The 15,481-nt window shown below is 42.6% G+C and overlaps 2 protein-coding genes across 5 annotated transcripts; both read right to left on the bottom strand.

Moving 5' to 3' along the window:
- Positions 1–100: 100 nt before the first annotated feature.
- Positions 101–3,865, bottom strand: LOC133896137 (26S proteasome non-ATPase regulatory subunit 8 homolog A-like). The gene is made up of 6 exons (XM_062336657.1): positions 3,670–3,865; positions 3,066–3,144; positions 2,394–2,496; positions 786–1,049; positions 580–691; positions 101–488 (listed from the first exon to the last, which is right to left on the bottom strand). The coding sequence occupies exons 1-6, from the start codon at positions 3,772–3,774 to the stop codon at positions 348–350; spliced, it is 804 nt and encodes a 267-aa protein (XP_062192641.1). The 5' UTR covers positions 3,775–3,865; the 3' UTR covers positions 101–347.
- A 2,772-nt stretch (positions 3,866–6,637) lies between these two features.
- LOC133895488 (VIN3-like protein 2) lies at positions 6,638–13,847 on the bottom strand. 4 transcript variants are annotated; one of them, XM_062335831.1, is made up of 5 exons: positions 13,584–13,847; positions 13,178–13,350; positions 8,864–9,536; positions 8,182–8,507; positions 6,638–8,000 (listed from the first exon to the last, which is right to left on the bottom strand). In XM_062335831.1, exons 3-5 carry the CDS (start codon positions 9,526–9,528, stop codon positions 7,087–7,089), a joined length of 1,905 nt encoding a protein of 634 aa, XP_062191815.1. In that variant the 5' UTR covers positions 9,529–9,536; positions 13,178–13,350; positions 13,584–13,847; the 3' UTR covers positions 6,638–7,086. The 4 variants fall into 4 exon arrangements, with proteins under 4 accessions (XP_062191815.1, XP_062191814.1, XP_062191813.1 ...); XM_062335830.1 differs by having other exon boundaries at positions 8,864–9,565; positions 13,178–13,252; XM_062335829.1 differs by having other exon boundaries at positions 13,178–13,252.
- Positions 13,848–15,481: the final 1,634 nt, after the last annotated feature.

The raw sequence follows: 15,481 nt of genomic DNA, 5'->3' as shown, positions 1-15,481 counted from the left end.
TTACGTTTCCGAAACTACGTGGATGCAACAGAAATACATTGGGCCAAAAGGAAGCATCAAAATACCAGCACGATTTCAATGTAAATGTAATTCTGGCATCTCAAGCCCAAAAGTTTGCAGCTGCGATGAATGCCGAGTGTTTTGAAAACAGTTTGTGACTGATCAATGTGAAATACAAATGGTGTTAACAATTCAATGTCGGACAGATCCAGCTCTTCACAGAACTTCACAGGATGGTTTCATGCAGTTCAAAGCTGTGATGAGGGCTGATCTCAAACGTAATGATAGTACATGCCATCCCAACTGGCCACAGAAAAAAGATCCATCGAGATTGTTGTGCAACAAAATCATACGATGCGCTCCAGCTCCCTAGCGTAGCTGAGCGTCTGGTTGATCAGCTGGAGGGATGGAATCTCCCTGCAGGGTTGGGACTCCTTCGCCTTCTGGAAGAAGACGGCGTCGTTCTTAATCTCCCATTCAGGATGCTCCTGTTAACAATATTACATACTTAGAATCTACAGTGGATATCACATAATTCCCACACGCAGACACAAAAAAGAATGAAAAGAGAGAATCTACCTCTGTGATGTACTGGTGCAGTTCTTGGTCAGAACTGAACATCAGCATTTGTTTTGCATCACTTGTGGATAGGGAATCATACCCCTTCTCGCTGCACCCAGCGATTTCATCCCTGCATGAAGAAGAACAAAAAACACAGTAGGCGTCTCCATAAAGATTAAATCAAACGAACAAATAGCAAGCAGCAGTAACAGGAGCCCACTCACCTGACTGTTTTGGCTAGAAGGTCCATGAAGTAAACATACGTCTCGTGGGGCACAGCCTGTCGAGCACTCAACACTCGGTTGTAAGCGCCCTCCATAAAGGACTGCTCAAGCTCCACTGCATGCTTGATGCAAGGATGTTCTAGAGCTTTGACGGGCAGAAGCTCCAGCTCAGTGTGGAACTCTGCAATTCTATTCTGGACCAACAGCCTCAGAAGATTAAGTCCCAAAATTGGGTACTCCTCCGGTGATGGGGGAATTATGCCACTGCATGAATAAATATTATTTAGCATATCAGATAACACAGTAAGTGCAAAACAACAATTCTGGCATGCTCCTGAACAAACCCATGAAGGATATTCGATCAATTTTCATATTTACTTACAAACAGGTTTTCAAGGCATGCATGATAAGGCAAACATCTGATTTTTCCAGTAGTACCTGTACCCTTTTAAGCCAGACATCTTCCCGCATCTAAACCAGTAGCAAAATCCCTACTATGGCTTCCCGAAGGATCCAGCTGCTAAGAGGGCATTTTTGTTCGTCGTCTCCGAGCTATATATCCTCGCGGAACTCTGGTCATTGAATCAAATTAACCTTAATGAATAACTAATGATTTCTCTTCTTTGGGTTGCCTCTCTTCTTGTCTTGAACTGCATAACCAAAGCGACTTACTCTGGATGGATAGGTCTGACGAGGGCCTAGGTCAGTTCGAACCTGACGAGACTAACCATGCAAGCCTAACCCAACAGAGTATTTTGTTTTTAACTCATTTTTAGCAAGTTGAACGCCAATAAAATTAACAGATACTTCTTACATTTGTACTTACTTATAATAAACTAATGGGTCAGAGGCAGTTTAAACACAATGATAGAAGCATACAAGACTCGGACCAACTCAGCCCAAATATCTATTGTATACAACATACTTGTCATAGAGACACAGTTTAACTGACTCAAATGACAATCTGTTAATTCCACAGTTCCAAACTTCAATTTACAACTACAGGATTGATTTGCAAAATTGCGGAGCCAAGTAAGCTGCACGTTACAATGCAGTGACAGGGAAGAATCCTGAGCAGAAGACACTATGATCAATGGTCTTTGGGCTCATGAATATTAGTTGTGCCTAGTTATCATCAAGGAAACAATGTTCGTTTATGTGCAGACCGGAATAAATTTATCTTTGCCACTACATAATAGAAAAGTGCTCTTCGCACCCAGTTTTAAACTGTGGTAACTAAGTTTCATGTCAACTCTTTCGAAATAAATTGGAAACCAACAAACTTGAGAAGTCCACAAAATGAAACCTCAGCCAATTGCTGAAAACAAAATCAGTGCAGGAGCATGATATTCACTAACATCATTTTTCATGCACTAGACACATTGAATGACGTCTATCATACGAAAAAATTGCTGTGTACTATAAACAAAAAAATGAAGGCCTATTCTCTTGTAACAAAGGAAAAAAAGCCTAGCTGCCAATATTCCAAACAAAAGATGAAACAAAACTGTGCACCATACATGCAGTAAAACAGACAACCTACACATTTTGTAGAATAACACCACCTGACAGCAAACAAAACTGATAAATTGGTAATGAGGAACTAACCATGTATCCATGTAATAAGGCTTGAGCTGGCAGAAATCACGTTCAAAAGCATCTTGGTCTTCAAGTTTGACACTCAAAACAACAGCATGCTCGTAAATGTCCCCTGAAAGGTTTCGCATTGATTTTAGTACTTGTTCTGTTAAAGGATAGCTGGCAGGTTTACATAAGAATTTACTGGGCTGCCAAATGTTTGGTTGCTAAATAGTTTGTTCATAAGGACAAAATTTGGTATAGGGTATGTTTGGTTTCTTTGCTCACCCTTGCCCACTAGCCTTGCTTGGCAAGGTTAGGCAAGACAAACCTTGCTAGAAGAGGAAAGCCAATCTGGCTCTCTCAAAAGCAAAGAAATCCTTGCTCACCTTGCCCAAATTCAAACCAAGCAAAGGAACCAAACATGCTTGCTTGTCCTCTAGCCTTGCTAGGCAAGGGTGGGCAAGGGTGGGCAAAGGAACCAAACACACCCATAATCAATTAGCATGGCTACATGCGTCCATGGTAATGAAACAAAGGATCAAAACTTTGCACCAGACCTAACACCCTACAATACAGAATCTAAGATAAGAAGCAGCCTTATATGAGAATTCACAATGTGAAAGCATACAATTTCGCACGTAGTGGAGTACCAGAGGATTGCTAGGACAACTGATCTAATAACAGGACGAGTCATCTTACTTGCAAGTTTGAGCTCCTCTACAGCGTTCGGAGTCTGCTGAAAGGATGGCGGAAGGCAAGGGAACTTGGTGAGTAGGACCTGCAAAAGGAGGGCGCTTCACATGTCAATACCATCGAAATTCAATGATAATTCGATGGTAATTCAATTCAGTAAAAATCGAGGCTTTCTGCCACAAATCGAACTAGAAACCCGAAGAGAAATTACAGGGCAGATAACGCACTCGGATCTTAACAACTAAAGCGGAAAAATGACCAGAACATCACGAACACCTGCTAAAAATCCGGCATTTCTCCCCGTTAACCGTTGCAGAGTGCAAACCACTCGGACACCGACTCCATCCCCGTAAGAAACCCTACAACCAAATCGAAAGCAATCCAAACACCACAAAACCCGTCGCGCCCGCGTCTCCGGATCAACCCTAAGGCGACATAAAAAAAAAACTCGAATCAAGCGAACCACTAGTAAAAATCGAATGTTTCATGCCGTCAGCCTGAAAATCCGACCCTGAAAACCCATAAACAACCGCCGTGGAATCCCCCGATTAGAGAAAAAGAAACGAGGAACGGAACGGCGAGCGAGATCCAGCGAATCCAGCTACCGCACCTTGAGCTGCGAGAGGAGGGTGACGCAGGTGTCGAGGTCGTTCCGGGTGTATGCCGCCTTGAAGCGGGCGAACATCTGCGTCACCTCCACCAGCTTCGGATCCATCGGCGGCGTTCGCTGGAGCTCGCGGTCTCGACTTGTCCTCCTCTCTTTCTACTGCGAGGAAGGGTCAAGGGACGGTTTTTGTTGCGGGTTGGGTTGGGTCGAGAATTCTTTTCCCCTCTTCACTAGTCTATATTATCTCTTTTAACTATTACTTAAATCTATTTTTTCTCTTAAACCGCAAAATCAAATATCGCATCTTCTATAACTATCCAAACCAATGCAATTTACCTCTTTAACTGATTTTAATGATGATTCCATCCTACGTGACGACAACTCAGCCTCCTGACTCAGCCAAAGAGTTAAATGGTTTTCATGACATCGAAGATCACCGCAACATCAAGAATACAAACATGAAGTCGCCGAATCCAAGCTGATATCATCAGTCATGTCGTTGTTCCTGTCGAACTCGTCATTGGAGACAGACGGGGCCAAGATCGAGCAGCAGCAAAGAGCTCACGGGGACAGCTCGCTCGAGACTAGTGCAGGTGAAGGGGTCGATGGCTACAACATCAGTGGACGACCGCAGAGCTCGTGGAGCTGGCGAATCAGATGGAGTGGAGTCGAGACGGCGGGGCGACAATGGCTTGAATGGCTGAAGCAGGGGAGGCCACCATGGGCATGCTTCCACGCCGTGTCGTGGCGACAACGAGCTGCATGGCCAGCTTCCTGGCCTCACGAGGACGGTGTCAGAGCGAGGAATTAGGCGGTGATGGCTCCCAGAGGCGGTGCGACGGCGAGCAGTGGCAGTCGGAGCAGGGCCACGGCAACAGTTTCACACAGTGGTTCGCTGTCATATAAGGGACATCGGGGAGCTTCGTGGCGTCCTGGAGATCGTGCATGCGCGGTGAATCGCCCAGAGATGCACCCGGATCAGCGGGGAGTCTGAGAGGGGCGGCGGTCGAAGCAGGGTGTCGGTGCTGGAAAAGATAGGACTGGTTCCGCTGAAATTGAGCATGACGATGAAGTGGCTCGGGTGGAGCTACCCATGGCAGTTGGAGGGGAGAGAGAAGGTGCTACGCGGCGGTGGCACTACGGTGCATTCCCGGCCAAACTGAAGGGCGCTCGAGCATCGCCTCGATGCGTGGAGTGAATCTCCTCGTCGAGATGAGCCGGAGCTTGCCCCAGTTGGGCTGTCCACAGACACCCCAAACTTGAGCGCAAGTAGCGCCAAGTCGTCCATGCTTAGCGCTGCTGCCACGTGATCTCCACAGCCACGACGTGATCCACGTCGCCATCAGCGCAAGAGACACCAGACTAGCTGCATGGGTCGGCGTCGGCGTCCCTCCACGACGCAAGCGCGCTGCCAGGGTCGTTGGACACCCCAACCTTGAGTGCGAGCAGCGCCAGACCGTCCGTGTTTAGTGTCACCGTCGCCAGCTGGAGGAGCTGCTTCGCGCGTTCGCTTACGCCTCTCTTGCAAGCCGAAACGTGTCTGCTAAGCCGCTACACAGCCCCACGGTGCCTCCCCGGTACGCCGAAACGAGGGAAGAAGAAGAGGACGAGATGCCATATGATATGTGAGATCCACTGCGACATGTAATCCACATCGGACAAAACTATTATACAAACCCGCTCACAGAGTAAAAATAAACAGTTTTAATTGTTAAAGAAGTCTCTATAACTGGTTTTTTTTTTAGAGAGCAAAATCGGATTTAGGCTAGAGTTGAAGGAGTCAAAATAAACTTTTTTCTTATCTTTATCATAAAGGAGCATGTGCCCTGTGTTGGTTTGGGCCGGGCCGAATTTGGACTGGGTTTGCTATCTGTATCCAACCCGTACTCTGACTGGTTGGACCTCCATGTCAGGGTCTGAACCAGCTTCTTGCTTCTCGTTGGCAGACAAGTCAGCATCCAGCGTGTCGAGGGCTAGTTGCTGTTTCAACCTGCTGTCACTGGGACTAGACTAGCAGAAGGGTAGGATTGTTGGCAAATTTTTGCGTGTATTTGGTTAAAGGAATATCTCTGGATATGATATAGCTATTTGATTTTTTTGGTATTTGATTGGAGGGTAGGTTGTATAGAATGATCATCTAGAAAAAATATTATTTTTAAATATTGGATGAGCCTATCTGTCAAAAACTATTAGACGGAGTTATTTAGGTTCTAAATGAGATTTATCTCTGCTAATATGGTATATTCTGATTGGTTAGAGTAAATAATTTTTTTTAGCATGTATTAAATGATATTATCTCCTAAATTGTTTAACTGATTTGCGATTTGATTATATATTATATTCATGCAATTAAATTAATAAAATAAGATCTCACATTATTATATTTTGATGAAAAACTAAATATATGACAAATAGATCCTATAAAATTTTGATTAACTCTATTCCTATCTATCAAATCAAACAAGAAAGTGGATCACCCTATCCATACTAATAAACAAAAAATTAGTCCGCACATCCAATAAAATATAAATAATCATATATTATCTAACCTTATTCTCCAATCAAACGCACTTTGTGCAAACTCAACGAGAGGTCTAGCAACATCCCACCGCGACATTTTTTTTTAAAAAAAAACTGCGCGAACTTATTGCATCGCGATTTAGTCCTTCCTCGCCGCCCGTCCACGGCCGCACCGAAATTTCCCAATCCCCATCTGAAGCAAGGGGCATCCGCTGTCTGCCTCCTCCGCGGTTGGTTGGAACCTAAAACATTCACAAGAATCTTGCAGAATTTTCGAAGGAAACAGTTCAGTTTATGTAGGGAACAGGAAAATTTCAACGCTTCAAACTCGGAGTACATGGCCTTGATTGGACATTGAATAATTTGGAGGTGCGGCGCATAATGCTGCCTTTCCAGATTATACGAACAGTTATCCTAGATTTTTACCGTATAAAAATCATACGAAAATAAACAGAACTGGCTCAATAACTTGAAACATCTTCAAGTCAAGATATGATTTCACAACAGTAACTTGCAGATCCACCATAACCATAGCATTATGCGTAGAGTTGCTTGTCCACTCATACATGTCAGCTAAAAGCTAGACCTGGATCATTAACCAGATCTTACCAGCACAAGATTTCACACCCCGATTGATTTAATAACCCAATCGTCCGCCTACCGACTGAATTTTGAATAAAATAAATGAGATATCGAATGGACCAGAATGCCAAAATGAAGCACCTAGGTATCTTGATAGTGACCACCATTTGTCGATTGTCAGTAAAATTTCAGAGCTTAGTTCATCCACCTAATATTGGCCAACAACACAATTCAGATGATGCAACATTTCATCCTTCACCAGAAGATTACTGTCAAAATGATGCCACGCAGTGGGACTTCCAGCAGTGACGAAACTTTCTAGTGCCAAAGCTTGCAGCACGCTCTCTTCCGTTGAGGCTGAGCGGGCTTCTCCTTGATGCAAATGACATCCGTGAACGCATCAACCAGTTGAGCAACCAAGCTGGCAGGATCGCTGATGAGAGCATCTACGAAGGCACTCACAATGCGCCTGTCCTGCGCTGTTGCCTTCAGGCTGAACCAAGTGAGGAACGCTACACGGAAGTCATTGTCCATGTGCCCTTCGCACTCCAGCCATCTGATCACCTTCACACAGTACTCATATTGTTGCTCCAAATAATTCTTGGAGGCAGAATCCGGGGTGTTGCTAAGCAAGTCAGGTTTGCTTGGAGGTTCCAAATGAGAGGAGTTGGAGCTTGTGAATGGTAAAACTTCAGATGTTGGAGGCAACTGGCTTTCATCGTTGTCACTTGCACCATCTAACCTTGCAAACTTAGCCCGCTTAGAATACCGCTCAGAGGATACATTGTTCTCACTTGAGTTCGTAGAACCCTTAGGTGAATCATATTGAATGGCTCTCTGATGATTCTGCAAATTCAAATCCTTGTTCTGATGCTGCATTGAATCCTCTCTGAGGCACACGCTATCAGAATTCTGAGTTGAGCACTGGCTGCTACCACGGTCAAGGCTCCGTGTAGCGCATTTTACCTCCCACTCACCAAATCCGTGCTTGCTGCCAAAAGGCAAAACCTTGAAGAAGTATTCAGTTGAAGGGCTTAGACCGGAAACTAGGGTCTTAGTATTTGGCCTCAGTATGCAGCATGTGGGCTCTGATGGATAGTTGTGAACCTTGGCACTTCGGTGCCAAACTTTGCAACCATCAATGTGCTCCTTAGCAACATTATCCTGATACTTCAACACAATAACCACGGAAAATAGATTGATCTCCTCAAAAAAGATTTGAGGTTGGGGACCTGTAAAAGTAAATACCATCTGTTCAAACACAAAGTTGTAACCTGTATCTTTTGTAAGGAAATCTTTTATAGTATACTTCATTTTTGGATAATAAATGTAAATAAGCCCAATTGTTCAAGGAAGAGTTCTCAGAGTGCAGATGCAGTTTGAGTAAGGAAGTCAGCTATAAGACAAACTTACTTAGGGGTTTCAGATTATTGTTTGACTCAAACACCAAAGTGTTATCCACTGTAGAGTGGACAATTTCTAATGCACACGAACAGAGCTTCTGAACATCAGCACCGCAACTAAGCCGGTTCACAATGCGACGTCCCATGATTGCAGACACTTGGTCCAATGCACCACCAACTTCTTTTTCAAGTGTTTTCACAGCTGAGCAGATTATGTTCGCCAGTTCCTGGTAATGTTCAGACCCTTTTACCATGTTATGGCTCAATGACAGACGCTCACATAGCACATCAACTCTTCTTGACTCCCTAGCAATTGCCAGTTGTTTCCGCAGACTCCTGCAGTCCATAAGAGGTAAAATATATACGTAAAGTTTCAGCAGGCACAAGAGGTATAGATGGCAACAATATTAACATTGAGAGAGGGGTTGACTCTTGGTAGCATTTAAATCATCAATCTTAAGTTCCATTTATCATTTTTCTTTCTTAAAAATTGTCAGTAAAGGGACAAAAAGCATGAACTATTCAAAAGAAAGTATTGCCCCATTAATACAGACTGTTTCAATAGTTTTGGTCAAGGGACCCCACTGCATGTACTTAAGAATTAGGATAACAGGGTGTATTTTTATAAAAAAAAATTGTTAAACATCTTTTTCCTATGGCATATTAATGAATAAAAACAGTCAGAAGGATACCTCATTAGCCAGTTGATTTTCCCGCAGCACACACAGTAGAAACTACAATCTAACTTCTTGTTGCACCCATTCTTGAGAATGCCAGTTTTTTTATTCTTCAGAGCACACTTTAGGTGACATGACATACCACATGAACAACCACTATATGGATTATCAGAGCTGCAAACCAACCATAAGCTAGGATCCTTGTTTTCATCATATTTATGGCAAATGCAGCAAGAGCAACGCTTGCAATATGAATCTCCTGCATTCAGTTTGGCTTGGCATGCAACATTTCTGCATATCACTGAGCTACCAGCTCGGGCCTCTCTGCGTGTTGATGAGTCAGAGTTTACGCTTTTACTTAAATGCTGTGATTGTTCTCCATTTTCTTTCGTTTGTGTGTCATTTTTGTTATCCTGCCCTGATAATATAGCATTTGCACTGTCATCCTTGAGTTGTCCATTATTTCGTGAAACTAATTTCAAGAGATAGGCAATCATCTTAGATTTTGGAACATTGGTGTACTTCCTCTCCTTGCCCAGCTCAGCGCAGATAAGCTCAAGAAGATCCCTGCGGGTCCAGCATTGAAGAATCTCCGCGGCACTCTGTGGCCATCTTGAAACTTCGTATACTAGTTGTCTCTTGTCCTTCAGACTCATCTCATTGCTCTTTTCTGGATCCATCCCAAATCCTAGATGAAAGTATTATGAGCCATAGCAACTAGCAGGATTCAATTGAGTCAATTAGGTACATAAATACAAAGAGAGAATTGTATAGCGAAAGGATAGAACATACATGTATAGAAATCTAAGTAAACAAAGTCATATTACCATATAATGATGCTAACTAATTGTATACTGACACCCCCGAATAAAAAAGGTTATCACAGTGTGCTTGCACATACTTGTAAGAAAACTACAGGCACAAAAGTTCGATATTAATTTATATAGTTTCTCACATCCTGCCAAAATGGATGCATATCTTTGACCTTTCCTGATGCTTGAAGTGATTAAAAAAGTTAAAATTGGAGTTATATTTTGCCCATCTTTTGTTAGTACAACAGTTAGGCATTTTGAGACCTAGAGAGATACCTATACTATAAAATCTGTGCGGATTATTTTCTCCTACAGAGTAAGCAAATGCAAACCTTAGGTGTGCGCAAGAACATTCTTAATGTGCTCAAGAATGCACACCCAAAAATATGTAGGTCACTTACCTTCACATATCAGTTTTACACCATTATATGCGAAGTCTTTGGGCGACTATCAGGTTCTCATATCAATTTTAGGAGATCAAGAGTAACAAATACAGAGAAAAAAAATGTACTATTAGGATAAAAGACGAGGGTAGCAAAACATGAATTTCTCACTGTCTTCAAACTAGAACAATTGTACATTGTCCTTAGTCTAATCTTGATAAAGAACTGGAAAGGAAAACAAAATCAACACTTCGTTCTGTTCTCTAACTAAGAATCAGTATTAAGTACTAACCACAGCATACAGTGATTGTGCATTCACACGTAGCTACACTTCGCAAAAGTATCTAGAGTAAACTGAAACTTTATTTTATGAAACCTCATCCTCAATAGGAATAGGATGAACAAAATGATACAATTTGTTCCACTTTTTGTCGTGAAAAGCATAAAGAAAACACAGCAAATCTCTGGAACAGAGTAAACTGAAACTTTATTTTAGCATCTCAGTAGACAATGATGTCAAAACACCTAGGCCCTGTGTGATTTTCCTCTACAAATAGAAAACCGGGGCATCTAAAACTATTTGACATACCATACAAAAGATTCAAAAATAGAAAGGGCAACCATACAGTCCAATGGATCTTCACATTCTCTCACTGTTACTGTATTTACCTCACATTGGACTTGGTCAAATAAAGATAGTCATTTTACATCATCATTCTGACTCGGTGGCAAAGCAAAGCACAGAAGAAAAAGAAAAGAAGGTGAACTTAGATTGTCTCCAATTCCTCTATATAGTACATCATCGCTGTCTAGACAGTTAATCTACAAAGTTTTCAATACCTTAAAAATGTATTAGGTCCATCTTTGTCATTTTTACAAATTCACCCAATATCACTCTAAAAGGAATTTGATAGAGTAAGACTTAATTTCACCGACATAACTAGACATGCATACACATACACTTCCTACAAATCCAACATCACACAATACATAAAACACGATAGGATCACCTAAACTGGGCATTGGCCAATTATTGCCAACTCATAACTCAACCACTGATCAAATTGCGCTCAACCAATTGTATAGGGTATTTCATAGCAATCCATAATTGGCATTACAGCTTAAGAGTCCATTCCAAAATGTAACCTACCATCTTCCAGATTTTCAGGAAAACCTGGAAGCCAAGAATCCAATTTGCCCAACAGATCCAAGATTTCAACACTGTGCCTCAACGAAAGTAACACAACACAGGTTAAAGAAAAAGAAGAGCGGAAAAGGCAATCTGTGGGATTAGAGTTCTCATCACCTTGGGTTGCCTTTTAGGGTTTAGGAATTCTCATCACCTTGACCGCCTTTTAAGGATTAGGAATCCTTAACACCACAATGGCCTTTTGGGGATGCTTTTGCACAACTCACAATAATAGAGAGCAGCTTCTTGGAGAAGTTCATTCAGAAAAGAAACTCCTATTGCTTCAGCGGCGGTAATACGTATTCTGTTGACAAGTGCATAATTGCCATGGCGTCGGGATATAGTCGCCATAATGCCGATATATCGGCGTGGCAGAGAACATCACGGCTTTGTGCGTTGTGTCGGGTACAATAGAGGGAGAGGGAGAGGGGTACCTATATAATCAAGGCCGACTCCATCCGACGTCCACCTCTCGTCTGGATCTCCGTCCAGCATCCACCTCAACCTCTCTCGCCAGGATATCCCAAGCCGGCCGCCCCCGGCCATCGCCCGTGCTCAGTGTAGATCCAGTGGGTGGAAGGAAAAGGCAGCGGCGCACGCGGGGATGCGGATGCGGAGGGAGCAGGGCGGCGTGGGGAGGCGGATGCGGAGGGAGCACATGGGGCCTGGAGGGCGGAGGGAGCAGGTAGATGCGGAGTGAAGGTTAGGATAAGTAGAAGGGTGGTTGGGCTAGCTTACTTGGGCCGAATTAGTGGGCTGGGCTGGCAACCCATTTTATTAGTGTATTATCCTTTTCTTTCTTTTTTCTTTCCTTTTTATATATAATTTGAGAGATAATGTGTATTAGGAAAAAATATTGAAATGTTTGTATTTGCCACACCGATGTGTATGTCGCCATGCCGCACACCATATGCGTTGTAAAGTTGTGAAGGTGGTGGGTTGACACACCTCGCCACGCCGCCGTAACAACTATGGACAAGTGTTCTATTAGGCATTAGGTAGGCGGCGGCTGTCTAGCTCGTGCGGGCAGAAGCCATATGTGGCATGTTTGTATGGACACTAGTAGCAGCCTTAAGTTATTTAAATCGCATAGCTCACATAATAGCTAAACAATAAGTCAATAACAACTTGACTAGCGCAACTCTAGTTCACTGGAAGGCCCGAGGAGAGGGAGAGTTGACGAGAACTGAGAAGCGGCAGTCCCAGAACCCGACTTGGAGGTACCCAGAGCCCGACTCAGCTGACCAGAAGACCGCCTAGGACCGCCTTGAAGAGTTCTTGGACCAAAATCACAGCGGCTGGGCACCTTGGAGCCCTGCCCCTTCTCCTAGGTTTCCTAATATTTTTTTTAGTTTCAGGCATTTTACACGTTCTGCAGAAGTATCCAGGTTTGCAAATATACTTTCTGAAATTTTTCACTCTAACTCAAGTCATTGTCTAACTGATATTGTACACAGGTTTATGGTTTGAATTTCTAAATGTTAGATATACAAAGGTTTTGGTTAGTAATTGCTTCGACCTCTCCCTATGATTCGAGGAGTTGTACCATATGCCTTAACACACAATAAGGATAAGAAGGAGGAAGAAGAAGGAGAGAAAAAAGAGGAGAGGAAGGAGGAAGAAGTTGAGCCCCCTAAAATTTGGCTCTAGATCCACCACTGCAGCATGTATCCACACAATAATGCAAGCAGAGTACACCTGAAGAGATGGGCTTTGACTACATTGTTACAAGCCCATCTCTTTGCTAGAGGAAATCCAAATTCTGAGAATTCAGAACCTTTGTACTTATGACAAGCATTAGTTTAACTTGTCAAGAAACTTTACACTGTACTAATAGGCATTAGAAGGCAATAATACGATACAAGTGGGTGACAAGAGATACAGGAATAAGCGAGAAATGAACAGCATTCCCCATCCACAGACAGAAACAGGGTCAGGAGTTTACCAGCCAAGCGGAAGCCACACGATCGAAGTATCGAACAGCGCTGTGAGCTCTGCTAAACTTAGTTACCTGCAGGAACTGAACAAAAAGGGAAAAAAAAAGCCACTTTTTAAGTTCTTGGGGACACGTACACACCTCATGGGTGAAAGCAACAACCAGCAAACCAACAGCATTGACTGCATTGCGCAAAAGAACACAACTGAGCTCAACCTCGAGAAGAGCAAGACTCTAATCGGTGCACGGAGGGCGGATTAGGTTAACCCGACGGCGCAGCAAAGAACCCCATCCTCGAGTAACAGGAAGAATTTGGGGGCAACCGTCGCAGCGAGAAAGATTCGGGGCCCGATTCAATTACTCGAACCAAAGAAAGTATTGGGGGAGGGGACGGTCGCAGCGAGCCGGAGCTTACCGAGAAACCCGGACGGATCTCCTCCGCGCGGCGCCATTCCGGTGACTGGGAGGAGGAGGACAAGGGGACGGGAGTCAGCGAGAGGCGGCGGCGCGGGTGTGGGGAAGGAAGGAGAGGCAGGCGGCGTAGGGCCAGCTGAGGAAGGGTTCCTTGGGAGCGTCTCCTCCTTCCTCCCCCCGCTCTGGTGAAGTGAATGGAGAGATTGATGGTGCGCGACGCGAGGCTTTTCGCTTTTGAGACGACGGACGGGGCCACGCCAGAGCCAGGAGGACAGCCGTGCGGTTGCAGTTGCCGCCGGGCCTGCCGCGTGGGGAGAGGCGTGGACCATGCATGGTGGGTGCCCACCGCCCACCGCCCACCGCGCAGAGCCAGTGCCATCTCGGGGCTCCACCTGGCAACGGTACAAGGGGCCACGTGTCCCAGCTTCCATAACTACTTTTTTTTTATAAGCCATAACTACCTTTTACCAGAGGCAGATGGGCAGATGGTGGATTTGTCGTGCACTTTGCTCCGATTCCAACCAAGTAAATTACTTTCTTCTATCATAAATATCTGTTGTTTTAATTTTTATAATTTTAACTATTTTTATTAAAATACAGTTATAATATATCATAAAATATAATATTATGAAAATATTTTTAAGATAAATCTACCTATATAATTTTTATATTTTTAAATTAAATATTTTAAAAATGATTTATAATAAAAAATAAAAAATAATCAGATCTTAATTAAAATAATAAGTATTTATGATTAAAGAGAGTAACTCGTTATCCTACAAACATAAGATCATCGATAATTACAGAAATGGTTGTGGGCACCTAGGCGGTACGGTGTCGCGCTTTGTCTCCTCTGTTTAGCAGGTTTATTAATCTCTGTGCCAAGTGTTGAAACGCCCTAAATTTTGAAATGCAATGGAGGGAGTATTTGAAATCAGAGGTAGTAATTAGCGATGAGTTAGTCGATGATATTGAATGGTTGAAACTGGAAACACTCATGTTAATTAACCAAGCATAGAGTGGAAGTCGATGGATATGATTACGAGAAATTCTACGATTTGCCATCGAATAACTACCGATTCTATAATTCGTCATCGAATAAATTCTGTTTACTTCTATACCATCGAATAAATATTTCAGTTCCTTACACGACAACAGCTTCCAATACTACACGACTGTTCAGCTCATTATGAACAGTACTTGAGAATAAAAAAGTCACAAAAAATATGTCGATTTTTGTGCACGCTCTATAATTCATAATCAACCCGTTTTAACTGTATTCACCTAAAAATACTGTATAGAATTCAAACTAAAATTCTTCAAAATGTACTACTTTTGTAACTTCTTGCAATTTTTAAGCCACATAAAAATTTACAAAAAATCTGAGAAAATTTACTAATATTCCTCTAATGTGATGTAATAATTTCTAAAATTATCTTTCGCGGTGAAAAAGTGAGTTCTTTGTAATGCACAATATTACAAAAGTAGCAAATTTTGAGAAATTTTAGTTTGATTTTTACACAGTATTTTTAGATGAATATAGTTAAAATGGGTTGATTATGAATTATAGAGCGTGCATAAAAAATCGACATATTTTTTTTTAACTTTTTTTACTCTCGGGTACTATTTACGAACAGTACAGCGGAGGGTAGTATCGGAAGCCGATGGCATATAAGGAACTAAAATATTTATTCGATGGTATAGAAGTAAACATAATTTATTCGATAACGAATTATAAAATCGGTAGTTATTCGATAATAAATCGCAGAATTTCTCTATAATTATAGACCCAAACACAAGGAATCATTAGTTTGCCTTATTATCTAGTCGCTAAGCTTTGTGTCATTTAACATTCTATATCTATCATTGTTGGTTTATTATATTCACGCATGCGCACAC

The sequence above is a fragment of the Phragmites australis genome, chromosome 16 (assembly GCF_958298935.1).
Source record: "Phragmites australis chromosome 16, lpPhrAust1.1, whole genome shotgun sequence".
Classification (NCBI taxonomy): domain Eukaryota; kingdom Viridiplantae; phylum Streptophyta; class Magnoliopsida; order Poales; family Poaceae; genus Phragmites; species Phragmites australis.
Note: the sequence above shows the minus strand (reverse complement) of the source record. Positions and strands in the feature narration are given on the sequence as shown.